The following is a 26,401-nucleotide window of genomic DNA, read 5'->3' on the forward strand; positions in this document are numbered from 1 at the left end:
CCGGCCGGGCGGCCGCGGGGCGCCCCGGGCTCCGCGCCGGGCGCTGGGGCGCCGTGGCCTTGGCCGTGCCCGTGGCCGTGCCCGCCGTGCCCGCCTGGAAAGAGAGGCCGGGGCAGCGGGCGCCGGCGTGGGCGGGGGAGCGCGGCGCGGAGCGGCCGCCCCGGGGGTTGCTGCGGCGCTTGGGGCTGGTGCTGCGGCTCGGGGTGCGCGCCTGCGGGCTGGTGCTGCGCTTCGGGCCGCTGCTGCTGCTGTACCCGCTGAGCCGGCTGTGGCCCGGCATGGGCGCTCGGTGGCTGCGGCTGCTGCGCAGGGCTGCCGAGGCCGCCGGTCCCACCTGTATCAAGCTGGGCCAGTGGGCCAGCACTCGCAGGGACCTCTTCTCGGAGGCCTTCTGCGATGAGTTTTCCAAGCTGCACGTCGAGGTGAGCCCACACCCCTGGGGCCACACCGATATGCTCCTAAGGAAGGCCTTCGGTGAGGACTGGACGGGCATCCTCAAGTTCCCAAGCCGGGAGCCGGTCGGCTCGGGCTGCGTCGCCCAGGTCTATAAAGCCTATGCTGACCTCACTGCTGTTGCCGGCTCCTGGGCCCAGGAGCTGCAGCAACACTCGGAGTTCAGGTCCGCTTTTGAAGCGTGGGAAGTGTCAGGCTTTAGAGGTCTCTTCAAGTGGCTGAGAAGGAGGAAGAGCAAGGAGACATGGGATGAGAGGAGCAGGGAGGAACTGAGCCTAGCAGACTGCTCCCAGGGAAGTGCCATGAGTAGGATGTCCCTTATGGAGCAGATGGCCAAACCACTCCTGAATGCAAATCCTTCATCAGCCAGACATCTCATGCCTGTAGCCATTAAAGTAAGTCGTACACCTGAACAGTAGATGTATGAAAGCAGACTGTGCTGGATGGGGTCAATCAGATTTTAATTCCCATGGGGATAAGTGGCTGGCTAGAGCCAGGCAGAGTGAGAGGAGGGATGCTGTCTTCCTTGGTGTCCTCAGTGCTTTTGTTCCAACCCAGCGCAATCCACAGTTGTGATGGCCCCAGCTCTTCCCAGGTGAAGAGCCCAAATACCCATGCTGCCTATGGCACTGTTTGACATGGCATGTGGGTATTGGGAATGCCTAAAAGGGCAACAGACAAATTCTGGAACAGACAAATTCTTTCCAGCAAAGTTTATTTGAAGAAACCTTATATTTGAGCAGCTTCTGATACTAGTCAGGGACGGGGCTGGAGCCTGAAAGTGGTGGAAAATACCTTTGGGTGAGACTGTAGTCTCTAGCACAGATATATTCCATTAGACAATTATAAAATGTTTTGTTACAACTTAATCCATGGCAAAATGTGAATTCTTCTGGGGACTAGCTGAAGAAGCTGGTTGGCTTCCAGTCTAATAGGCTGGGTTCTGTCTGTTTGGGATGTATCACTTGAGCTGATTGCAATGGAGTGTTTGGAGAGTTGATCTTGCCACTGCTCATTCTTGTGCAGGTCCTGCACCCTGGGCTGGTCCACCAAGTCCAGATGGATCTGTTTCTCATGAAGATGGGCAGCCGCCTCATTGGACTTCTCCCTGGATTCAAATGGCTCAGTTTGACAGAGATCGTGGAGGAGTTCGAGAAGCTTATGATGCAGCAGGTACATGCTATGCCATGGTCCCCACTTACTGAAACAAAACTGCCCTTTGTCTTGCTACTGGCTGGCTTTAACTGTTCACACTGCTGCATTTTAAAGGGTTAGATGAAGGCTGGCTTGTTCTTTATTCTAATCAATCACATAATGTTATTGTAGGAAACCTTATATGCTCACAAAGTAAAAAAGCAAAGCAATGACAAAATTTAAAAATCTTTGATTTGATTTAAAAATACTTTTTAGACTTTGAAAATCATTCTGAAAACATTCTCATTATTCCATGTTTTCTAAAGACACAGTCCTGAAATGTTGCTAGTATCACACTTACAAAGATTTTGCTACGGGCTTAATTGGGCTTATGTTGCTCTTAAAATGAACCATTATCTGCTAATTTCATTTCTGTGTCTAGATTGCAGAGTCTGAAGTCTGTAACAAGCTTTTGAAAGCCTTAATTATTTTCTACTATTGCAAAAACTCTACACAGTAAATCACCGTTGTAAACTGTTGACTGTAGTCAAATGTGACTCGAGGTCATTTAGTTCCAGTTTAGTCTGGCAGAGCTTTTGGTGGATGTGCTGAAGACTGAGGGTTAAGAGAACATCTGATAGGCTCACTGTAGTTTTAATTATCTTTGAAAAAAACAAGAAGTATTCCTGGGATATTTCCCATTGTCAGATGAGGGAGGTGAAGGAAGGTTATCCTGCCTCCTTGAGCAGTAGCAGACAGAAAGAGGCCCTCGTGTCAAGACACTGCATCACTGAAAAGCCAGGGCCTGCACTTTGCATAGTGGATTATTTTGTATGTTTTACATTAAATTTCTTCCTGCTATGGCTGCCTCTCTGTTAAGTGAGGCTGGGGCTGCAGTTCATCTACCCTGTCTGTTTGCCTTGCGATTTGGACAGTCAGCTTTGGTTCAGGACCTTGTTGTGTCCTCGAACATAACGCAGTCGTGGTCTATTTTGAGACACCATGCCTATAGTAAGGCACCCAGATTTCAAAGGTGCTGGGTTGTGGGCCATCCATTACCCAGTCTGTTACTGTACTCTTCCATCAAGGAAGCTATAAGCATGTAAAAAGTACCTCTGATTTTGTTTTCATTCTGGCTTTCTGACTAGTTTCGTTGGTATTGAGTCCTGTACAGTCCTTTCCTCATACAGGATCCTGAAGATCTAACTCTAGTTGAATCTATTTTCCCACCTGCTTTTTCTGTTTCTCCCTTGAGATTGACTTACGCTATGAAGCCAGAAATCTGGAGCGCTTCCGACAAAATTTCCTAGATGTCGATTTTGTGAAGTTTCCAACTCCCCTTTGGCCTTTGGTAACAGCAGATGTTCTAGTGGAAACGTTTGAGGTAAGAATTTCAGGGTCTTGGAGTGGTGGTAGAAGTGAGATGGCCCTGGAGAGAACATGCCAAGGAAGTTTTTTTTTGAGAAGGGATCAGAGGCAGAAGGATGCTTTTCTCTTATTTGCTTAAGGAGAATTGGTGTCCTTCCTTGGTGTCTCTTCCAGTATTTTTGTTGGTAAGCAATGCATCCCAGAATACAGGTGGCAGACAACTCCATCTAGAAGTGGACACTTGGCCTGAAACCAAGCAGACCAACAGTGTCTCCAGCCACCACCATGTGCTTGCCTGTACTTTGCAAACCAAACCACACTCCAAGTCTCTTCTGTGGTGGGTCAAAGCAAGGAGCTCAGCAATCTGACAACTTTCTGATGCTTGCCTTAGTTCCCTTGTGGATGTTTGAGGCATGGACCAAAGCTACTCTCAGCCTTAGTTTTCCTGCATGTGATCCTGGCAAGAGTATTTCTGTCCCAGAAATACTATCCCTCTTTGCAAAGAACAAACCCTTGCTTCTCTCATGTTCTCTATCACACTAGATACAGCCTCTATCTGGACGGTCCTTTCTAGGGCATTGTTGCCACCTCCCCTGAACTCCTGGCACCCAGATAAAGGTGTGGCTGAAGATGGAACACAGGGTGTGTTTGACTCCAGCCCTGTCTTTATTTCAGGAGAGTGAGCCTATTTCACAGTACCTGCACGCGGAGATTGCCACAGAGCTGCGGCAGAGACTTGCGAAGATGGGCATGGACATGCTGCTAAAGATGGTAGGCACTTGGCTAAGCTGGAAGTGAAGGTTGTTTTCCTGCAGAAGCTATTCTGTTGGGATAATAACACAATATGGCTAAAGAGAGAACCCATTTGCTTCCCACTTCTCCTGCCTGCACCCATGTCCATAGGGACATGGACTCAAAGACACTGTTGTGCCTTTGGAGGCAGCCCCTGGATGCCAGGTATCTTGTAGTAACCCAGGACTTGGGGCACTGTGGCACAGCACAGCTCCTGAAGTGGCAGAGGGAGGGTCTGTACTTAAAGTACAATGTCTCACAAGGCCTGAGTAAAGCCTGGCCTAGATAGGCCACTGCTGTAGAGTCTGACACGGAGCTTCCTCCACTGCAGACGGGCCATCTGCTCACACGCAGCAGGACCAGCCTGTGCACCTCGGTCAGTGCACTGCTTAGGAAACACACTAATCCATTTAATCAGTATTCGCATATTGCCCAAGTACTATGGAGTGCAACATAATTAGCAAATACCGTGTGCTCTGCAGAGACTCTGGATGCAACTCAGGGAAAACAGCAATAGCTGATTTCTTTATCGGCTCCTTCTCTAAAACTGCCTTTCTGTAAGGAAAAATTAAATACAGAGTAAAGAAAACAAACCTGTCCAGATGCATCCTCTGGCTGTCTAGTTCTTCTGTGGCTGAAACAATCACAAATGATCTGGAAAGGAGTGTTGAGAGGGTGATACAACTGTCTTGTGAGGAACCATGAGAACTAGCAGGGAAGAGTTGCAAAAGATCCTGACAGTACTGAGTGAGTGGGCTCTATATGTCAGATGAAATGCAGCTGATAACTGCAGCATTGTGCTAGGGTGATGGCAAGCCTCCAGTTCTGAATCCGTGGAGTATGACAGGCTCTGAAATAGCTTTTACTACTCAGAAAAGCAATAGTGGAACTAGAATAGTTTTACGCTAACGTTGGTTTCAAATTTTAGGAGTAGAAAAGAATTAAAGAGCAAAGAAACAACATTATGTCTTTAAGTAAAACAAATACCTGTTTCTTGAGTACTCTGTGCAGTTCTAGTCCCTTGCTGTCCAAGACCCTCCATTCAAGGGCTGTGATAGAACTAGAAGAGGTGCAGAGGAAGGCAGACAGGATGATTACTGGTGTGGAGTGGCTTCCACACTGTAATGGTCAAATAATTTGGACTCTTAACTCTGGAAAGCAGAGAAATTAGTAGCTTATGATAGAGATAAATGCAGTCATGAGTGCACAAGAATGAATATTAGCAGAGGTATTTTTTTCAGGCAACACCTAAAAAAATATGTTTTCACACAATTCTAATTATTTATATGGTAGTTGGACAAACTCATAGGAGAAATCCATGAAATGCAACGATGACCTTGGGGCAGGAAGTTCTGCAGTCCCAGGTGGCCAGGAGATTTAGTGGGGAAGTGCTGTTTTGTGCTTGCCCTCTTGCCAGTCCTTTCTGGTGCTAACTGCTAGCAGAGTCAGAGAAGGGCTACGTAGATCTGTTTCCTCTTAACTCATTTTCTTTACTTTCCAATACAGTTGTAAGGTGGATTGATGTCCTGGACTAGACAAACTTAACCATTTACTATAACTCTTGGCACTGAATGGCAACTGGCCTATTCTTACTGCATTTCTCTTTGCTAAGGCCCACTGGTGTGCTCTCAGTTTAGAGTTAATTACCAAAGAGCACCTCCATTCCCAGTTGGGACTCCTGGCTGTCCTACCTGACCTCTAGCAAACACACTGGATTGCTCCACACAGCTCTGCTGACTCCCTGCCATGTCAGCACAGCTGGGCTCCAGCAGAAGCCGTGTGCTGTGGTGCTGCCAAAGGTAACCCACCATCATTAGGGATGACGGCAAATAGACCAGGAACAGCCCTCTGCTGTTTGCCTGGGAGTTTTGGTGAGGGCAGGTTTGGTTGGAATGAGCTTCTCTAAGACTTACCTGTCCTCTAGATCTTTGTTGACAACTTTGTCCATGCTGACCTGCACCCTGGGAATATCCTGGTTCAAGGCACGGCCCGTGTGAGCACCAGCTGCAAGGAGCAGACGGCCCTCGTGGACCTGTGTGACACGCTCGTGGTGGAAGTGCAGCCGCCGCTCCGGCAGCTCTGCCTGGTGCTGCTGGATGCAGGGATCGTGGCGGAGCTGCAGAGCGCTGACATGCAGAACTTCCGGGCGGTTTTCACAGCTGTGGTCCAAGGACAGGTGAGGCCTCTGTTGTGGGGCGGGGGAAGGGAAAAGGCTGGAGAGTATGACAACCCAAGTGAGGGTTTTCTCTCTATTTCCCCTTAAAATCCTCCCTAAGAGGGGCAAGGAGACTTGTTAGCATGGAAGCTATTCCAAACACAGGGCTAAGATGTTCCCCTACAGCAAGGACGCTGCCAGAGTGGAACAATTTCAGTGGCCTAGGAAACAGAAGGTGCTAAATGGGAAGTATGGCTGCCACTCCCTGGTTAGGAGTGTTTCTGCTGCAAGTTAGGACTGCCTGGGAGCCACTTGCACTGGAGACTGTTGCAGAATCTGTCAGGTTTTGCTAGAGAAGAGGAGGGAATGGATTAACATCTTGATCTTCCACATATTCCCTTCTGCAGCCTTGCTGCTGGAAAGCCCACGTGCCTTCCTCCATTTTGCTGCTGTGTGTCAGCATCTATAGAGAAGAGCATGTAAAACAGGTAGAGGGTCTGATTCAGAGGGCAGGCTCCTGTGTATAAGGAGAACTACTTTATCCTCCTTCCCACTTGAAATACATTTTCAGATGTACTAGAGAATCTAGTGCTAATGTCTCCTATTCATTCTGAGAACAAGCATCTGTGCTCATACTTGCCTGTGGCTGTTTCTCAGCTGCAGGTTGAATGGCTCACCAGCATATCTCAAGAGGGACACATTTTGTCTTGGTCTGTTTAATCTGCCGAAGCAAGCCAAGGAATCCATGCTAACCCATGTATTCAGGCCCATCCTGTGCTGCCAGATGTAGTTCTCAGCTACTAAGCAAGAACTGCAAACAATTGGTTGCAAGTTACCAGCGATCAAGTCCTGATTCTCCTCTCCAACTTGTTCCTCAGGGGGAGAGGGTGGCAGAGCTGATCCTCCACCACGCCCGCGCCAACCAGTGCCAGGACATCGAGCGGTTCAAGGCTGAGATGGCAGAGCTGGTCACCAAGGTCCGGGGGAACACCATTGCCCTGGGGAAGGCAAGTGCACCGTGTCTCATTCTCACTTACCTGCAATTCAGTGCAGCTTGGCACTGAAAACTGAAACAAAAGGGTTTTTTGATCAGTTCGCTTCTTTTTGTATTCCAGCTGCAGGTGGGAAATCTCCTCTCGAATGTCTTCAAACTATTGATGACCCATAAGGTGAGGTCCTGTCACTGTCTGCCTTCAATAACTGGAAGTTTATTTGGGGAGGGAGAACTACCAGGAACATGAAGGGCTAACAAGGAGGGGGACTGACTTCCAAAATGAACTGCTAGGAGAGGAACTGCAGGAATGTAATCAGGTGTTGCAGGCTTGCTGTTTCTCAGCAGGTTTCCAAGTATGTCTTTTTTGTTGGGTTTTCTTGGTCTTAATACTGCATTTAATGGTTGATGTTGTTTACTAAGAGGAATACTTTTGTAACATGTAGTTTTTCCTATCTTTTTTCGTAGTCTCTTAGAAGCAGAAGCATATGAAATCTAATACATATTCCACTTCTATAGCATTGCATGCTTTCTTCCCTGGACCTCTTTCTTGAAATGGGGTTATATAACAGCACCAAGCCATTTTACTGGTTTGTTAGAGGGCTCAAAGATGAGAAGTTTCTCACAGGACAGAGATAACTACTCGTAATTGATTATTTGGGGAACAAGTTTCTGCAGCTGCAAACAACTTTGGAAATCAACAGAGCTGTGGTGGCCTGAACTAGAGGAGACGAAAAAGTTGTCAGCCACTTTGCTCCCTGTGCAAAGGGTCCCTCTAAACATTCCTTTCTTAGAGGGTTTTGTCATTAAGCCTCATTAAGTAGGTTTCTAGTGAAATGAAATGTAATTTAGGCCCTTAAAAAGCAAGTCCTCCCAACTTCATGAATTCTTAGTGCCCTGGTATGCCTTGAAACAGTCTTGGTACCTGGCTGGGAACTGGGGAGTATTTTCTTCACATACAGAGCAGAGAATCATTTCCTCTGACCTGCAGGGTCTTTTATGGCCATTCAGGTGAGCTGCCTCTTACACAAGTGCATATGTTCAAGTATGTTGGATACTACTGCAGCCATGGTGAGCAATTCTAAGATCCTGCTATTCTTGTATAGAAGAAAAAAAAAATCCATTTCCCTTTTTGTATGAAAAACAAAGTATTGGATTCCCTTAGTGCACTTACCCTGAAACTGTCCCCTTATGTTTGGGTCTGCTGCTGGATTTCAGTGAATTCTGAAACTCCAGCTGGTGGAGTTGCATTATTTTCAGGTGTGCATGCGCTCTCAGCAGCCTCTTCCCTTCCCTCTCAGCTTAGCCAGAGCTGGGACCTTGGTTGAATGGCTACAGAAGGAAATAAGGTCCACTGAGCCCATTGAGTCTCTTGTGGTTCTAGGTGAAGCTCGAGAGCAATTTTGCTTCCATCATCTTTGCCATCATGGTTCTGGAGGGACTAGGTCGTTCACTGGACCCTGAACTGGACATCCTAGAGGCAGCTAAACCACTGCTCATCAAAACTGCAGCTTCTGTCCTCAAATAGACTCCTGTGGCTGCTGCCCTCCCCCTGTGTGGGGTTACCTGCGCTGTCTGTGAGTCAACACGAGGGAAGCTGAAGGTGAAGTCACGTGTGCCCTGGGGACATGCTGTGCAGTGGTTACTCTCCATTAACCTTGCCTTCAGTCGTTTCAGCTGAGCACCAGGCATGGGATGATCAGAAGGTCTATTCCAGAAACCAGAAGACTTTGCACAATTGGACATTTCTGACTCATTGCACAATTTTAAGAGCCAATGTGCTCTGGTAGTTTTAAAACTGACATATGTAGCTTAGGTGCACAAGATGACTGCAGCCTGATGAGAAAAGCAGTCTCAGTTGTCTAAAAGTCTTCAAAGAGATGTGCATTGATCAAGTCTGTTTTGAAATCTGTCAGGTTTAATATTTAATTTACTGACTTACCTGTCACTGTGGTATAAGAAATGATGTTCTAACATCACCTAAGCAACACAGGCTGAAAAAGCCAATAAACCTCTTAGTCTTTTGTACTTTTAACTTCTACTTTTATTGTAGAAGTGTCCCAAGATCGTGCATGTAGCGGTCTGTTCTTAGTCATTCTGGATGATAAAAACAGACCAGTCATTTTGGTTTTTATTTTGTTTTCAAACTTCTGTACTCCAGCACATTATTATGGGAGTTTGATTATAAACAGCATAATAAAATATTTGCCTAGGCAGAAAAACCTAATTCCATAATAAAAAACAACTTCTGGGAATATTTGTACTGCTCTTAATTTTTCTGGTTTTGAAGCTTAAAAGTCTTTTTTTTTCCTCTGTGTGCTTCCTTCTACTATCCTCCCCCATGCTAGTGTAACCCTATTTAACTCAAAGCCTTAACTGATATGCAGATTCTTGGGGTTTGCTTCCAGTAGCTGCAAAACAAAAAGTCCAAGAATTTTCCTAATGAATCAAAAACATGTTGTGAATGTTTAAAATTAAATAAAGCCAGCAAAAGAGCTAGATTATATGTGGCATTTACAGTCAGTTATTTTAATAGTAGTATTAAAATTATTTTATGGCTGCATTTTAATAGTGAGAAATACAGTCTATGAATGATTGGAAATACTGTGATATTAAATATATTCCCAGATATACCATATGTGAAATAGCAGTAGTGCAGGCTCTCTGCAGTGGTCTGTTCTCAGATGGTTAAGCAATGAAGAGAAAGTACATAAGCAGACAATCTGCTGTTTTATGGTGATTATAAAGTAAAGGTTAATGGCATATAAATGAAGTCTGAAAAATAAGTTTAGGTTCAGCTCAATATATTTCACGTACTTTCCTTTAATCACTGCATATTCTATTTCCAAGTGCTTAAGGATAGGACAGCAGTAGAGTTTAGTATCTTTTAAGCTTTAGACTTGTTTCTCTTAGTTAGACCTAAAGTCATAAGTAGGCACGCCATTGTCCTGACTAGCACATGATTTTATGTAGAAGAGAACTCAAGAAGAAAAGCAAGCAACCCCAAAGCAATACATTAAAGAAAATCTCCATGTGCTGCCAGCACCCACTTTCCATCAGTGGGGCATGTGCCCTCTTCCCTTTCCACCCGGCTCAGGATAGAGATGCCAGGCACAGCCTGGGCCTCATCCATAATTATGCAGGTCTTAGGCACAACCACCCGTGTTCCTGCTGAGCAACTTCCAGCCAACTTTTCCAGAGCCTAAACAGAATGTAAACCAAATGATGGAATTCCATGTCTAAAATGCAAAACTGTGCATCACATGCGGTTTCCATAACATGCAGTTATATTTTTTCCAGACCTTAACTTAAACAAACAAAATGTCAAAGCCTTCACCTGGTATTTAGGCTCATCCTTACTTTCCCCTTTTTTTTTAAAAAAACCAAAAATCTGAGGATGGCTTATGCATATTATAGATCCTAAAGTTTAAAAATACCCCTTTCAGCTATTAAGGCTTCTGAATAATTTGTAAACATCTGGATGAGAGACTTAACTTTGTCTTTTTAGGGGAAAGCTGAAGGCATAGCCTCTCCATTATCCGTAGAGGAATGCAGTCTGAGACTTACTGCTAAGAAACTGCTGGCAGGATTTCAAAGGAGCTCCCTTTTACAAGTTTTCTTAATTTTACCTTTTTTTTTCTTAAGTAACTGCCATTATCACTTGTGCTGTATTCTTGCAAAAGACATACATTTTTATACTCACACTTTTTGTTGAGCAGTGTGCCACAACACGTGCAACATGTTTCTAAGTGTACACAGAATGTCAGGCAACCACATTTAAATTTTGTATCTAGTTTGGTTCCAGGCATTACTCGAAACAAGGTATCACATGTATTGTATTTATTTTAGCATAATTCTGTGTAAAATAAGAACATATTTCCACCTAGCCCTGAGCGTTCCAGCAAATAAACTGTGCCACGTCCGTTCTCCTTCCCTAAATACCCATCTGAAAAGAACAGGTACGTTTCTGGTTACCCAGAGCTGATAATAACATTGCCTGTGACACAGCCACTGTATTTTGTTAACCATCAATTTACCAATTCATTTGTCTTTGTAACGTTCTCCTCATTTATTCACAAAGAGCAAAAGGTGTGGTTATTGTAAGCATGGGCCCTACCTGAAAAGGTATCAGAGTATCTTTCTGACCCGCTTTGGAGACTGCCAGCCTGCCAGGGAGACTGTAGGCCAAACAGAAACCCAAGCCCACCGTTGGGTTTGGTGACTCTCCAAAGACAGTTATTTCACAGATCAGACCTTTTGGTCATCACAGTGCCTAGAAAGGGGAGCTTGTCATTAAAAAAACCAAACAAAAATCAAACAAACAAAAACCCCACACCACTTTCTTTTTCTGTTCTGGGCTTCTAAAAGTCATTCCTCCTCTAAAGGAGTGGCCAACACATCTCAAGCAGTACCTACACCCTGACAGTAGAAGATCTGTACTTACCTGAAGCCCAGGCTGGTGAGCCAGAATAGTAACTCCAGAAAGAAAGGCATGTAAAGGACAGAGCAGTGGACATGCACTCTGGCTGCTATGAAAGGGAGGTTAAAGACCTCTCCGGGAATTGTAATTCCACTTGTCACAACTGTAGCACACTGAGTCACACCTACAAGACAAAGACCAGGTCTGTGAACTGCTAGAGGGCTTCTCCCCTGCTCTGCAGCTTCCTTACACTAGCAGGGATGCCCGAAGCAGCAAAAGGGACTGTTCTCCGAGGTACTGCTGGAGATCATGGATTTTTTGGTCTTCTTTTTCCATCTTCCGATCTTCGGTCTCCACTCTGGAACGCTCTCACTTTGGCAGCCTGATGCTGGTTTTGTTGCTTGTCCTGCTCCCGTGGTTCTTGTTCCAACATTTCCTGCTGTGGCTGCATTCTGCTCCTCACAAACTCCTACATAAAGAAATTTACAATTGTACAGTCAGCTTTCATGCCAAATTTCATCCTCAGTTTTCAAGGACAAGGACCTCCTGGAGCAAAATCTAGAGGAGGGTGACAAAGATGCCCAGAGAGCATGAGCACCTCTGCTATGGAGACAGGCTGAGAGAGTTGGGGTTTTTCAGCCTGGAGAAGAGAAGGCGCTGGGGAGACCTTAGAGCACCTTCCAGTGCCTGAAGGGGCTACAAGAGAGCTGGAGAGGGACTTTTTACAAGAGCTTGTAGTAATAGGACAAGGGGGAGTGGCTTTAAACTGAGAGTAAGTTTAGATTAGATATGAGGAAGAAATTCTTTACTGCGAGGGTGGTGAGGCACTGGAACAGGTTGCCCAGAAAAGTTGTGGATGCCCCATCCCTGACAGTGTTCAAGGCCAGGTTGGACAGGGTTCTGAGCAGCCTGGTCTAGCAGAAGATGTCCCTGCCCATGGTGAGGGGTTTGGAACTAGATGACTTTTAAGGTCCCTAATCATACTACGGCTCTATGATTCTATGGTAGAAGTCAGAAATGGGTATAATATATGGATATTCATTCCTTGCATGCAGAAAGACTCCTTTTATGGCAGAGATGGAGAATATTACTTCCCATCTTTCATCTTTATACACGTCAAAAAAATGTTACCCTTTTTTAAATGCCTGAATGATATAGTTTTATTGGATATAAAACAGGAGAAAGACAAATACTTCAGATAGTGCCACTGCTAGAAACACAGCAGAAGGGAAAATAATTTCTGGAATTACCCTTACCAGCCTTTCTTTCTCTTGTTCAAAGCTCCTTTCATTGCATTCTGCCTGCAACTCCTCTCTGTGTGAACGCTGTGTCTTTAAGAACTGAAGCCTCTGACTTGCTTTCCTCTTCCCCTCCTCTTGAAAGGAGGATTCCTTCCTGCTCCTCTCAGCCCCAGCAGCCTGGAGCAGTGCCATGTGCTGCAAAGCTCTCTCTTTGTGCTCCAGCTGTTTCTCCAGCCCTTGCAATGTTCTCTGACGCAACTGCTGCCTGTTTCCAAAACAAAATTTCTCAAATTTCTCATAAAGAAAGTGCAATAAAAAAAGACAGTGCATGAGACATAAAACAGATATTCTGGCAACGTGAGCTTAGTTAATATTCCAGGTCCCTTTGTTAGGTTATGAGGGTTAAACCTGTGTCCAAAACAGAGGTAGCAAAACTCCCAAATGGGCTGGTGCCTGATGTCAGCTAACTGCAGTCATCTGTCCATCTGACTACATAAACCTGGTGTGGCCAAGTGTCGTTGGCCCTGAAGACCAGGAATCAAGGAAATAGATTGTGCAGACAGGGCTGTAGGACTGATCCAGACAACTGTGTGGCTGTGTGCTGCTGGTGGAGCCACTGAGGCAACAGAGGAGAAGGCAAGAAGTGGGTCACGGGGGTAATGCAAGGTCCTGCTCAGCTTAAGTGGACTGTGGGCCAGAGAGCAAGGATTTGAGAGGCCAAAGGATATTTGTTCTGAGAACAAGATCGAAGGGAATTTGCCCTTGGAGGTAACGCTAAAGGCTACGGGGTCCATGTGTACCCGCTCCCACAAACCTCAAGAATCAACTTTTATTCCCAGTAGGGAACCACTGTGACCCCTCTGCAGAGTCTGTCATAAAGCACAACATGTGATGTTCAGAAACTGAAGGAGAGCACCAGGGAGCAGATGTTACCAACCTTCCAACATCTACCACAAAAAGTAGTAAGTTCCCAGGCATCACCTCTGGTTGTCCTTGCGCAGCTGGTGCTGGATGCCATCTGCCTCTTGCTGCTGCTCCCTCTTCAGCTGCCTCTGTTCCTCTTTCCTCCTTTTATGCTCAGTCTTGGCTCTATCGAAGTCCATCTCTTTGCATCTCTCCTGAGATGCACTATTAAGGATTGATTTCTAAGAGGAAAAAAGCCAAACCGAACCCTTAATCCCATCAGTGTATTTTTCTAACACAAACTGTAAACACACAAAACCAGAACAGCTTAGTTCTTATATCACTCTTGAGGTCTGGAAGCTACACTGGCTCATGAATACTGAAGTTGCTCCCCATCCATGAACACACTGAGGATGATGCTAAAACCTATAGAAAACATTAGGCTTAACCAACCAAGGGGCGCCTGAAAATCCTATGTTCTGGTTGTTCTGGTGTTGAGCCAATGCTTAAAACTGCCCAATCTTTGTGTCAGCTTTGTGTTTGGATGGAAAACCCAGGTTCTGACCACAAATCATATTACATATTCCTCGTTAGATTTTATTAGAAAGAGAAATACCTGCCCCCCTCTGGCCAAACACAAAATATTCCCGGAGTTCTCTGCGGGTATAGCAACTCTTCACCTCTTGTCTCAGATTTCTACTTATGCTCAAGCAGTCTTGATGTGTTCTTCAGTAGTGGCTGCATTACAATGCTGGGCAATGCTGCTAATTTGTGTTTTTAAATGCACTGTGCTGTGCAAGGATATGAAGGAGCACCTACAAGGCTCCTTTTCATAGCCAGAGTGAACTATTTCTTTCTTTTGTACTCCCTACGGTGCCCTGTATGAGGGAAGGAGCAAGGAAACACCACCAAAACTTCAGACATGCATTCAAGTTTACATTCCTAGAGCTGTTTAGGGCTGGAACAGAATTTCCACAAAATATTTTCCTCTCCTTCCTCCTATTCCCAGCTACAGTTAGCATGTTCCTGCTGTTAGCTGCTCCTCTGCAAATAGAATGCCACCTCTCCAGTTCTTTCCTGTGGACAACTCTAATACCACAAGCTATAAAACACTACGGGACCTTCAAATAAGTTCCTGCCAGTCTCACGTAGCATTTTGATGGGTTTTTCTTAACACATTGATCTGTATGGCTTCCCAGGGGCTGTAAACAGCTTTGTTCTCCAGCATATTGCTATTCCTTGCAAAAAAATGTACCTTGTGGGTGTTTGTGTTTAATGACATACAGAGGGAGAGATCAAAGAGAGAATCAAAGGTGTTTTATAGGTGGGAGGTGAAAAAATGGTGTTTTCCAACAGGTAAAGTACTGGCCTAAGGTTTAGGAGACAAAGTTCCACCTCAGCCCTGACATGCACTCTCAGCTGTAAGATTCAGCTGACTATCCAGACTTTCTCTTTTTGTGTTTCAGTATCTGTAAAAGAGGAATAAGTTTTTTGCTGTCTAGTAGAGCTGGCAGAGAGTTTTATTTAGAAAAGATTAGATCTAAAATGAAAAAAACTCTATCAAAAGTGCTGAGTGAAAATACCAGAAGTGCCCTTCCCTGTACAACATGGATTCCCAAGTGGAATCCTTAAGATTCTATTTATTCATAACCATTATTCTACATAGGCATAATTTTTGTTGCAGCAAAAACCTTTGCAGGAGATCAAAGGAAAGAACATTCTCACATGACATAAACAAATCTCCTGATTCTGAGACCTAAATCTGGCTTGGACCAAATACTTACTGTAATGCTTTTGTCTTTTAGAAGGTTTAGAAGTTTTGTGGATCTCCTAGCCAGCCCATTGGTGGTACTGTGTGGTCTCTGTACACGTAGAGCTGATTTGATGGTCAGGCTGTCTTTCTCTAGCGATTGATTCACTTGGTCAAAGAAGCTTTGGCGCCTGAAAGGAACCAAAGCACTGGTTCCCAGGGAAGGGCTCCTTGGGGAATGCTGGCCTGGAGCTTCTGCCACTTTGGACTCAAAAAGACCTTGCAAATAAATTAGGGCAAGGACATATGAGAATATAGGAAGCTTATAAAAAGAAAGCAAGTTAAAAGAACAAAAGGTCTTCCCGTATAAAATATATTCAAGTAAGACTTTTATAACATTTTCCTCTCAGGGACAATTTTTAGTCTTCACAAAACAGGTCCTAGCTTCTTTCCAGAAACAAGCTTGCTATTGCAGTCAGGGAAGAGTTTTGCCTGGTAACACAGGACTTTTGACTGCACTTACAGCTACTCAGGCTGAGAGATTGTTTACGTGGTATTTCACAGACAGACATGGGCTGCTCTGAGATGAGTGAAAATGATAAATCTCTTGATAGGGCAAAGCCTGAGCTGTACATCCTGCTGAGAGACAGGAGACATTAGCTTGGGCACAACGCTGTGCTAACACAGCTTTTGGGTAGTTGAGAACATGAGCAGAGTTTGCTCACACCCTTCTGCTAAAGACAGTGCGGACCTGAGTGGCAGCTGTTGCATGGAACGATGCTGGAACACCAGCTGGGAGGAAACGTGCACCCCTGTGTGACTTTTCCTTCTCCCTCTACCAGCAGTGTCACAAAGCAACAACAGAGAAAGCTTTAGGCTTTCAGAATCCTCACTTAAATGCCTGCCATTGTCACAAAACTAAAAATGAGGACAGCAACACATTGATTTAAATTGTGATCCAGCCCCTTTTGGATGTTAAGGGAACAAAGGGTTACTCAATGACAAGCAATAGTTTTCAACACAGATAAGAGCAGAACAGTCCTGGTGAAATCTTTTTGCTATAGACAGTAATAATTAATGCTACAGATTAATTTGTAAAGTAAAGAAATTTTATAATAAATAGTATTTACACTGAGCGTTATGATAAAGGTTAAGAAAACCCAAAAGCTGCTACTGCAGTAGCTGTAAAAGCAAAAAAAACCCGATTTCCATCTGAAAATTCTTTCACCTTGAGATGATGAACAACTTCTCAAGCTAAAGCACTATTAATACCTACATATAAATATACTACATAATGATGGCCATAGTCATAGCATGGCATTATGGCATTTCCTTTTGAAGCATCAAGATTTATGGCAACAGATCTTAGACACTGCAGTGATATTGTGTGGCAAGTGTTACATTTGGATAAAAGAGCTACAGTTCCACTACCATGTTCATGTTTAAAATTAGCTTCAGTTTCAGCATCCTGCTGTCTGCTCTCTGGTTCCTCCTTGTGATCTGTCTCCATTAACCAGCTGTCTGTGTTGACAGCGGTATCAACCATAGCATGAGCCATCTCCCTCTGAGCACCCTAGAAATAACAAGAAATGCATTCATAATCCAGACCTGATAAGGAAAAGAATAGGTTAGTTTCATGAACTTGCAGCAGAAGATCCTAAGTTGTAACTGAAGTTTAAGAAAATCAAAAAAGACAAACCCCGGGGGATTTCTTTACTAAAGAAACAACTCTTAGGTAGAGTAATTTCTGATCACTTCGTGGGTTTGTCTACACCTCCAAATGACCTAAAACTGGCAGTACTTCTGTTTGGAAGGGTCCAAACTGGTAAAAAAGAGATCAGGCCAGAGGACCTCTGGCTGAAAGACAGTCCTGTTTCTGGCACCTGCCAGAAATCAGGATTCTAACCCTTGAAGAGATAAGCTTGGCAGTAGCTGGTGCACATGAACCTCCTATCTGATCCTCGCCCTGTTCACAAGCACCAAGTCAACTGCTGAGGATAGCTTAAGTCTCTTATAGTCTTTGATTGAGAGAGGGGACACATCTAACAGGGTGGAGAAGTACCTTAATAGAATTATGTAAGAGACTGTCTTGGTATGGAGCAATCCTTACTTTAATCCTTATCCAGGGTCAAGTCTTCTGTCTGACACTTTTTTCTGTCTTTACCTCCTTCATACAGAAGAAGGATGTAGAGAAACTGGGCTATACAACACTTCTTATATTTTGCATCCATGGAAGAGGTTCTAGAAGCCTGCTCCAGCCAGGGACAATGACAGCTTATTACTCTTTCCCTGGTCAAAGGATCAGGAAGACAGTGCAAAGTCTCTCCATTCTTTAGCAGGCATATATAGGGGCCAGGCCTAAAACCTCTAGTAATTTTTTGGTACCAAGGGCAGTAAACTTCAGGTAACAAAGCAGATTTATAAAAATAGCAGACCACATAGTGACAGAAAAGCCAGGGCGAAACATTTTTTACCTTCTTAGGTTCTACAACCTCATTGTCCTCTTCCAAACAAGACCAAACGTCTTTTGGAACATTTTCTATCTCTAATCTCGTCTCTTCCTTTTTCTCTTCCTCTCTGGAAACACTTTCTGAAGATGTAATTCTCAATTCAGACAGTTCCTCTTCTATTTCCTTGCTGAGCACTTCTTCAGCCAAGCCTGTTCCTGGGATGAAGGCATTTTCCTGCTGCACTTTGCACCCTGCAGGCCGTGTGGGTTCCCAGGCTGCCAGGCAGCACCGGGGGAGCGAGGTACACTCCCAGCTGCACTTAGCACATAGATGAGCTGAACACAGACCCCCTGGCCAGCAGTCCAGGCCTGAGTGACCCAGCCTGTAGTGGCCTGAGGCTCTATAACCCGGTGTCACAATGTATGGGTAATGTAAGCTTGAATCTACCACCATCTGCCTGGCTGCTAAAGGCATCTGCAGTTCTAGGATGATGCGTTCGCTTAAGGGCAGAGGAATCTGCAGAGCTTGGTCAGAAGACACCTCCTTGGTCTGCCCATTCCAGAAATTCACAAGCACTCCACTTCTGTTGTGTGCTGTACGTATCAAAAACAAAAACAAAAAGGGAAATAATGTATTAGCAGCAGAAAGCTGGAGTTAAAAGTAATGACTCGTGTTTCAGAGAATTTTGTAACAACTTCTATGATTTTTTTTTCTTTATAGGTTTAAAATGTGACCTTCTTTTCAACTTCCTATGAGGAGACAGGAGATAACAAAATTCTCACTTGTCACAGTGAGGCAGGATTTTACCCTGAAATAGCAGGAAACTAGACTAACAGATAATCAGGTGAATACTCATGAGGGCCAGGAACATTTTTTGCTTTGTGTTGGGAGGATGCCATGCCCAACCCCCAACTTTTTAGGAAGTTTTCACTCACAGAACAAAGCAAACACACATTCTAGGAGCTGCATTAATTCTGACAATGAAGAAGAACAGGGTACTTAGTGCCCCCAACACGAATGCAGCGAAGAGAACCCAAGCAGCAGGTGGGGAACTCTCCGGGATGGAGACTGTTCCCTTCCCCGTACAGTGACCAGCCCCCGTGGTGAGTCCAGCGCTACTAAGAAAACCAAAACACTCCGTACCTAAATGTGCCTCCTTGCTCTCCACAACCTTTAGCACAGTGCCGGGGCCAAAACGTTCAGCTCTCGCCTCCCACGGTGCCAAGACCCTGTCTCCCGGAGCGAGACGCCGTCTCCTGGCATCCTCGTAGTGGAGAATGTCGTAGAGAGGCGTTTCCTGCAGGCGGAGCTGTACCTTGCCTTTCCGAGCACGACTTTTGTCAAACTCAATTACAAAGCGTTCCCTGGAGCCCTACAAGAGTAAAACATGCGGTTTGCAAGGCAGACATCTGGGTCCAATTAACGGCCAAACATTAAGTGCTAAGAGGGAAGTGGCAGTAATCCCAGGAAGCAGGACGTGATCTGGAAATGCAGCTTTCCTCTTCTACCAGATTTTTCATTGCACTGTGTCCATATTGGATTTAAAAGTAAATAAAACGCTGGGGTCTAAGGGGCTGACAGCCTTTCTCTTCCTTTGGATCTAGATTTTAGTAAGAACACAATTAGCATGCTAAGGCAGAACTTTACCAGGAAAACCTCCCATGAGAAAATGAGTAGCCTAAAGAAACTGCTGCGCATGATGCAGTTCTCTACATAGCAATCAGAAGGGTAACAAACCAGTAAAATATCATAACTGTCAAAAATTGAAATGTTTTAATTTAAGTCTTCAGCAGTCGGTGTGGGGAAGATCTATTATTGAAACCTCAGCCTTGTCTGCAGATCTGTGAGTGCACTTACACAAATAATACTTTCAGCTCCTACTCCAGTCATGCCACTCGTGCCTGTAACTGTCCCCATCTGTTCCACCCCACACTGGAGCTTACAGACATCCTCACCTACACTAGCATCAAAGTTCAGTTAAATAACCTGCAAACAGCAAAATGAACTGGGTTTTTAAAGAAAGCCTACAGGGCGATTTTCCATCTGGCATCCAAAATCACCCCACAATTCCCAGAAACATAGATGGGAGAGAATGAGGAAAGCTCTCAGTTTGGTAAAGAGGAAGTGAACCCTGGAGACAGACATTTTGGATTTCTAGTTGCTATTTAGCTAACTGACTTTGCTGCTAGACTGGGCAAAAGTAGACAATAGGGATAAGGGACCTGTTTTGTTTGTTTCTGAATAAAACCTTATTATAACTACAAAAATGGATTGATCTCCAGGCTCCTTTTTCTTGCAAGGTTCCCCACAGTAAACAGCCAGTCAACATCAGGTGATCAGATAACAGATTAAAATGGGATGTGGGGAGATAACAGTGGTTGTGAAGTGCACTGTATCACAGAAGAGCCACCCCACAACAAGAGCACATGACTGGTGAGGAATGAGAACAATAGGGAAAAAACCCACAGATGCCCCTACAGCACAGTTTCCAATAAACAGTTACCTTCACCTCTCGGGCAATGTGGCCCAGGTAGTAATAGCCATCAGTGTCTCTCCTTGCCAACACACGAGCCCCCCTCACTAAACTGGACACCTCTGGGGATGAATCAATGAAATTACTCTTTGCTGAGGATATCAAGGGTGCACAAAGAGGACCTGGGTTCCATGCACAAACAGGAAAGCTGTGGAAAACAAAAATACAAGAAGTAATAAAGACCTTGGCAACAGAACTTCTGCAACTTACTGCAATAAAAACAAACTAAATCAATATGGAGCACACCCCTCACCCTGCAATAACTGTCTTTGATTCCCAGCTTTTCTCTTCTCTGCTTTTCCAGTAGCTTATCCACAGATTTTGAACTTACTATGTCATTGGACATCTTGGCTGCAGAGTGCCATGGGAATCTTTATTAGTGTGACAACACTGGACATGTGAGATGGACCTGGAGCTTACCTGGAAGGGGGAAGGAGGAGACGGAAGCAGAAAATGAGCATGATTTTTGAACACTTACATCCTTAAACTGGAATATTGTTAATAAAGTTTACTTTCAGTATATTACTTCTCTCTATAATTCTTCCACCATATCTTGTAATACTATGCTGCTTATCTGTAAGTTCACCACAAATGGTTTTGATTTTGAGAAATCAATTTTGGAAAGAAGAAATATTAAAAAATAAAACATAAGAACTATATGATAATCCCCCCCCCCTTGTGTTGCACCTGGTTTCTAATTATCTGCTAGGTATGTAGCAGGAGTATCACTGTTTCTTCAGTCATTATGAGATATGCTGTTCAAAGGACAATGTATCATTTCAAGGGCACTATTGTAGGTGTCCACTTTGGCCCATCTCAGATCCTATAACAGTTTTATTCTACTGTGAAGGAGGCAGTAGGTGTGCAATTCTTGGATCAGAATACTTTTACTTTCTTACAATTCTTAAATCAGAATAGTTTTACTGTCTTAGTAATCCTTACACCTTTTAGTTAACTGATTTTAGTAAAGAGCTTTGAACCTGGAAAAGACACCCATTTCTCAGGACAAGGCACAGCTTGGAGACAGGCAGCAGAAGAGGAGGAGGGCAGGGGTTCTGGAGCTGCCTCTCCCACCCCCGGGAGCAGGTACTCCTCAGAAATGCAGGCACATCAATCTTGCTGGCTCCCTCCCAGGCCCTCTGCCCCTGGCTCTCCAACAGCAGCGTGTGGGCAGCAGTGGCCACGTGTCCATTGCAGCTGTCCAAGCTCCCCCAGCCAGCAAGAGCTGAAAGGTCAGTGAAAGGACCTGAAGTCAAGGAAGAATGAAGGAAGTGGGGGTTGAGTCTAGGGAAACAAAGTTGCCTCTGCACGTCAAAGGCAGCAGTGGAGACATCTGGCCTGAGCAAGATGGAAAACAAAAACGTTTGAGAATGGCAACACAGGGAACAACATGCCAGGGACAATGAGGAGGCAGAAAGACAAAATACAAGGCAGCTGGAAGGTAGAGTTGACAATAAAACTATGAACCTTATATCAAAGCGTTCAGCTTTTACAGGAAAACATAAACTTGGAGCATGTTGCAGCATGTTTTTGCATTAATCACATGTTAAGTAAAAACAAAGATTGAACAGTTTGCTCTGTTAACTGTTGCTGAAAATGCATTAGGGCTGTTCTGAGGCTCAGATGAGCAAGGAAATTAAAATCACTTAACTACAAGGATGTCCACTACTGTTTCAGCTGAGGATGTCAGCTGTTTGGGATGTTAAGAGAACGAGATTATGTTATTTATTTAAAATACAGTATTTGATATCCTTCACCCAAGATGAAGGATAAAACAACACCAAAATCTGTGAATCGCTGTCCACTGGCTGTAGGCAAAGCTGTACAGTCACTGGCAAGGAAAATGGAAAACCTAAGTGAGGCATTTGTTCTTTCCTTGGGGCCTTCACCCCGCACCTGTCAGAAACACGTCCTTTCAAGTTGCTGGTCTGTAAAGTTCAACGAAATCACTTCACAGACAAATCTTTCCCTGTAAAAGTAAATGGAGCCAGAGCAAGATACACCCAAATTTGACTCCAAGTGTTGGCGATGATGCCTTTTGCTCAGGGGCTACACAAAGCACTGTCTTTCCTCCCAAGCAGGGATTCAAGGTACAGGTACTATACAACTGGAAGGCTGGATATGCCAACTCGGGATGTCAGGTGCAGCCTGGCACAGAGATGCCAAACCTATTTAAAATCTTTATCCACAGACTCCTTTGTTCACAAGCTGCCAGGTAAAACAAAGTTACTCTTCCAGAGGGTCACAGAAACTCTTCCCCAGTTCACCCTTGTGAAATGTCACCCAATAAAGATTCAGGAGGAACTAACAAGTATGGACCAATCTTACATTAGCAGCATACCTTGTCAGGAGGAGTAGGGGGGAGTCTGATTCCTTGAAAGGACCCCTCTGATAGTCTGGCTACTTTCTCCATTATTTTTTGCTTCTTTTGGGATCACGTGGATGTCCCAGAAGGCATACCACACGTACTACTGCATGAAACCAGTTCTCCACAAGAAGTTGGCAGAATTTCTCCAGCCAGATGCACCCAACAGACCTCCAACAGATACACCCACCGGCAGGCTGGTTTTTCCAATGCCACGTTCCCAAGCCACAGGGATCGAACCCGGGCTGCAGCTCCAGGGACGCTGCCGAGTGAGCACTGACCACTGCAACACCTGTGGGAAGGGGAAAAGGGAAAGAAGAACAAAAGCCCCTCACACGCGCAGACCTTCGCTGAGGCGGGACAGGTGGGAATTCTTTATTAGGTGTATCTGTGCTGAGGAGCCCCGGAGATCGCCTCTGCGCTCCCACTGCCGGCCCACGGGGCGGGAAGAGGCTCTGCACCTGGTGCTCCTTCAGGGCTACGGCTCCTTCAGGAACGCTTCAGGCTACATCCCGACACCGAGAGTGAATCCCCGCATCCCGGCCCCGCCACGGCGCGAGACGCCGCGCGCGTGCCCCGTTGCTACGCAACCGCACTCCGCGGGCTGGACCACCCCGGGGGCCCAGGGATGGACAAAGGGCCGCCTGACTCCTTTTAGCCCCTTCCTTAGAGACCAGCAGCCGGCGCCGCCTTCTGTCCGAGCCCCAAAAGCGGCGATTTGGCCGGGGAAGTCTCCCCGCTCTTCGACCTCCGTGGGCGACGGCAACTTCTGGGACTCACGGGCAGCCCCCGGTTAGTGCCGCCGCGCCGCTCCCGAGTGCTGGGCAGTGCTGGGCAGTGCTGGGCAGGGCAGGGCAGGGCAGGTGTGCGAGGACAGCGACACGGTAACGCTGTGCCCGGCGGGTGTTGCCGAGCCCCGAGATGTCCCCGCCCCGCGGTGTCCCCGCCCCGGAAGGCGGTGGTGGCTCCAATCGGCGCGGCTGTTGCTGGGCGGTGTGGGTGACATTGGGCACGGACATGGTGGTGGCGGCGCTGGGCCGGGCGGCGGCGGCGCGGCTGCTGCGGGCCGGGGCGGCCGCGCCGGGGCGGCGGCGGTGAGCGGGGCGGGTTTGGGAGGGTGCCGGGGAAGCGGGGCGGGCTGGGGGCGCCGGGGGAGCGGGGGGGGGTTAGGGGGGCTGCCGGGGGAGCGGGGCAGGCTGGGGGGGGCGGGGGGGGGGGGGGGGGTGGGTGGGGGTGCCGGGGGAGCGGGGCGGGCTCGGGGGGTTGCCGGCGGGGCCCGTAGTGAGTGGGGGCCCTGCGTGTGCCGCAGCGCGGGCGGCGGCGGGGTGCACATCGCGCCGCGGTACCGGCAGTTCCCGGAGCTGACGCGGGCGCAGGTGATCCGGAGCGAGTTCCTCAGCGGCCTCATGTGGTTCTGGATCCTCTGGCACTTCTGGCACAGCTCGGACATGGTGCTGGTGAGGCCGGCGTGGCGGCGGCGGGGGGGCGAGGGCCGGGGTCGGGTCCTGGCCGCGCTCTGACCGCTCCTCTCTCCCAGGGACACTTCCCGTATCCCGACGCTTCGGCCTGGACGGACGAGGAGCTCGGGATTCCTCCGGACGACGAGGAATAGGCGCGTCCAGCCGCGGGGGCCGGCAGCACACGGGTACGGCTCCCGCCGCCCCCCCGCACGGCCCCGGGCTGGGCTTTGCCTTCGGAGCTGCGGTGCAGCCCCGGGGCATCGTGCCCGGCTCTGCCTCCTGCTGGCACCGCCAGAGGTGCCCTGCTCTCAGCGAGTATTCGAGCACTGGTGCAGGAATACTGCTGGAAGCATTTGCCCGAGGTGTAAACGTGCCCAGTCTCTGTGGTACAGAGCGCAGGTGTTTGCACAGTTCATCACTGCCTTGTCTCGGTGCCCGAGTGCTCGAGACCAGGTAGTCCTGTTTTGGCAATATAAGCCTGCAGTGTAACAACTTGGTTTTTTATGTTGTACCTTAGCTGGTACCAGTTTAAAATTATTTTCTTTAAGCTGTTCTGTAGACCCCGCATTACCTAACCTTGAGGACATGCTCTCTCTGTTTATAGGGAGATCTGTCCAGATGTCCCCTTAAAGGTTTGAGGCTTTTGCTTGTTTCCAGTTCTTTAATTACCCTGTCTTTTAAGCTGTTGTGTCACATATTACAGCTCTAAAACTGACAGCTTCAACTACTGCCAAAGGCAGCATGGGCACTATTGAGGGGGTCCCTCTACTCTTCGTAGTGGGAAAAGGATGGGTGAAAAGGTTCTCAGGATTCTCTTCTGTTACTTTCAGGTCCCTGGAACTAATGAGGCTCTTGGAACCAAAGTTTTGGCTCCTGGGTCCTTATTTCAATAAAACTGTAAACAAAGTCTCGGCTAAATTGTATTTTTCTTTTTTAGTAGAATTTCTGGAGAATGACCACTATGGCTTCAGAGGTGGGGTACTTGAGTCCATGTGAGCTTCTGTAATGTCTGCTTGATAGATAATGTGTTGGCCCCAAGAAACAAGGTCTGTGAGTGCATAGTACGTAACAGTCTTACCATTAAAGCTCTGTCAAATAACCAATAAAAGGGTGGAGGGAAGTTGCCACAGAAGCAGGGGAGTTTACCCAGAAGAGAACCCAGACCAGCTGGTGCCAGGCTTTCCCCAGGGAAATTGCTTTGCTTGAGTACATAAAAGTCCAGAATAATCCTTGCGAAGCAAAACCCTTTGCAAAGGTAAAAATGCCTTAGGGCTCAGCACGGCAGTCAAGGAGGCAGTGGTCCAGCTTGAGGAAGCTGAAGGGAGGTGGCATCCCTTGATTTTATTTTTTTCCTTATCTTTCCCTTCCAGAGTTACATCCGAGAGTAACTTTTTCACTCCCCTTAACTACCTTAGTTGCACCTCTCCAACTTCATGGAGAGGAGGAGTTGAACATGACACAGTAAATAATCTACTTCAGACTTTTCCATGCAGTCAATCTTTATTATAGCAGTATTCTCATATTCACATCAAGTACATAGAACTTTTTGCCTTTCATATAATACAGAGTTCTTTAAATAACTTTACACAGAAATAGTTTTCTTCAATCTGAATTCAGCTATCAAATTTTAATATGTTTTAAGTCTCCATGCTCTCTAACCAAACTGGACAATATTTCCCATTGTACAAATTTACATGAGAAAAACTCCAAAGTACAAATGAAGGGACAACAAAAGTAAAGGGGGAAGGAACAAACAAGAAAAATAAGTTGTATTGGCAATTACAGGGGAAACTTGAGAAGGAACAAAAGGGAGTTGTCATGACCTACGTAACAGGAAACTGAAAATAAACGTTTTGTTACGAATTAAAAAATAAATACAAGTTTCAAAACAATTACTCCATTGTAGATTTTAAAAAGCAGCTATGGAAATCTACTAACACAATTGTTTTTTTTTTTTTAAGTAACCAGACTGGACCTTCTACTTTGCAGTCATAAGCCCCTTGCAAACCTCTGGTGGTCAAAAAAAAAATACAGCTGAAAGGAATGTGTTAGCACAGAGTTTAAAGTGGTGGGTCAAACATTTCATTGCACTAAGGAACAAACAAACAGAAGAAATTAAATCTGTATATAAATTTCCCTTTCCTCTCCTTACTACATACTTTGCCTCTCATAAACAAGCCTCTGTATTATGAGGTAATGCCATTGTCTTGACTATATATAAAAATAATAAAGTTTAAAGGATATAGATCTGGATATCTATAAACTTTAAACAAGCCAGTCCTCTCTTACTCCCCCATAGGGTCCAACTACTGAGTGCTACACCTTCTGTCATTGCTCAGTGCATCGTGCCTCTCCTGGGAACCCCCAAGAGACCTGTGCCCCTTTC

At 46.0% G+C, this 26,401-nt stretch overlaps 3 protein-coding genes across 7 annotated transcripts in view; 2 read left to right on the forward strand and 1 right to left on the reverse strand.

Annotated features, from left to right (window-relative positions):
• ADCK2 (aarF domain containing kinase 2) overlaps positions 1-9,148 on the forward strand; it is an 11,262-nt gene extending 2,114 nt beyond the window's left edge. Inside the window, exons 3-10 of the mRNA XM_027679608.1 lie at positions 8-848; positions 1,480-1,626; positions 2,843-2,971; positions 3,631-3,726; positions 5,672-5,923; positions 6,781-6,909; positions 7,018-7,071; positions 8,278-9,148. Of these exons, the coding sequence (XP_027535409.1) occupies positions 8-848; positions 1,480-1,626; positions 2,843-2,971; positions 3,631-3,726; positions 5,672-5,923; positions 6,781-6,909; positions 7,018-7,071; positions 8,278-8,421 (1,792 nt within the window). The 3' untranslated portion in view covers positions 8,422-9,148. The remainder of the gene's footprint in view (positions 1-7; positions 849-1,479; positions 1,627-2,842; positions 2,972-3,630; positions 3,727-5,671; positions 5,924-6,780; positions 6,910-7,017; positions 7,072-8,277) is intronic.
• A 532-nt stretch (positions 9,149-9,680) lies between these two features.
• Positions 9,681-23,488, reverse strand: LOC113966186 (trichohyalin-like). Of its 5 annotated transcripts, none has more exons than XM_027680553.1 (11): positions 23,017-23,486; positions 22,532-22,847; positions 20,522-20,610; positions 20,161-20,338; positions 18,801-19,029; positions 17,682-18,250; positions 16,639-16,780; positions 15,242-15,486; positions 13,536-13,699; positions 12,570-12,819; positions 9,681-11,782 (listed from the first exon to the last, which is right to left on the reverse strand). In XM_027680553.1, the coding sequence occupies exons 2-11, from the start codon at positions 22,601-22,603 to the stop codon at positions 11,621-11,623; spliced, it is 2,100 nt and encodes a 699-aa protein (XP_027536354.1). In that variant the 5' UTR covers positions 22,604-22,847; positions 23,017-23,486; the 3' UTR covers positions 9,681-11,620. The 5 variants fall into 5 exon arrangements, with proteins under 5 accessions (XP_027536354.1, XP_027536351.1, XP_027536353.1 ...); XM_027680550.1 differs by having other exon boundaries at positions 21,171-22,847; positions 23,017-23,484; XM_027680552.1 differs by having other exon boundaries at positions 21,171-22,847; positions 23,336-23,383.
• On the forward strand, positions 23,462-24,933 carry NDUFB2 (NADH:ubiquinone oxidoreductase subunit B2). Its single transcript, XM_027680556.1, has 4 exons — positions 23,462-23,649; positions 23,865-24,012; positions 24,093-24,200; positions 24,846-24,933. The coding sequence occupies exons 1-3, from the start codon at positions 23,477-23,479 to the stop codon at positions 24,165-24,167; spliced, it is 396 nt and encodes a 131-aa protein (XP_027536357.1). The 5' UTR covers positions 23,462-23,476; the 3' UTR covers positions 24,168-24,200; positions 24,846-24,933.
• The last annotated feature ends 1,468 nt before the right edge of the window (positions 24,934-26,401 follow it).

The sequence above is a fragment of the Neopelma chrysocephalum genome, unplaced genomic scaffold (genome assembly GCF_003984885.1).
Source record: "Neopelma chrysocephalum unplaced genomic scaffold, ASM398488v2 Primary Assembly neopelma1_59, whole genome shotgun sequence".
NCBI lineage: Eukaryota > Metazoa > Chordata > Aves > Passeriformes > Pipridae > Neopelma > Neopelma chrysocephalum.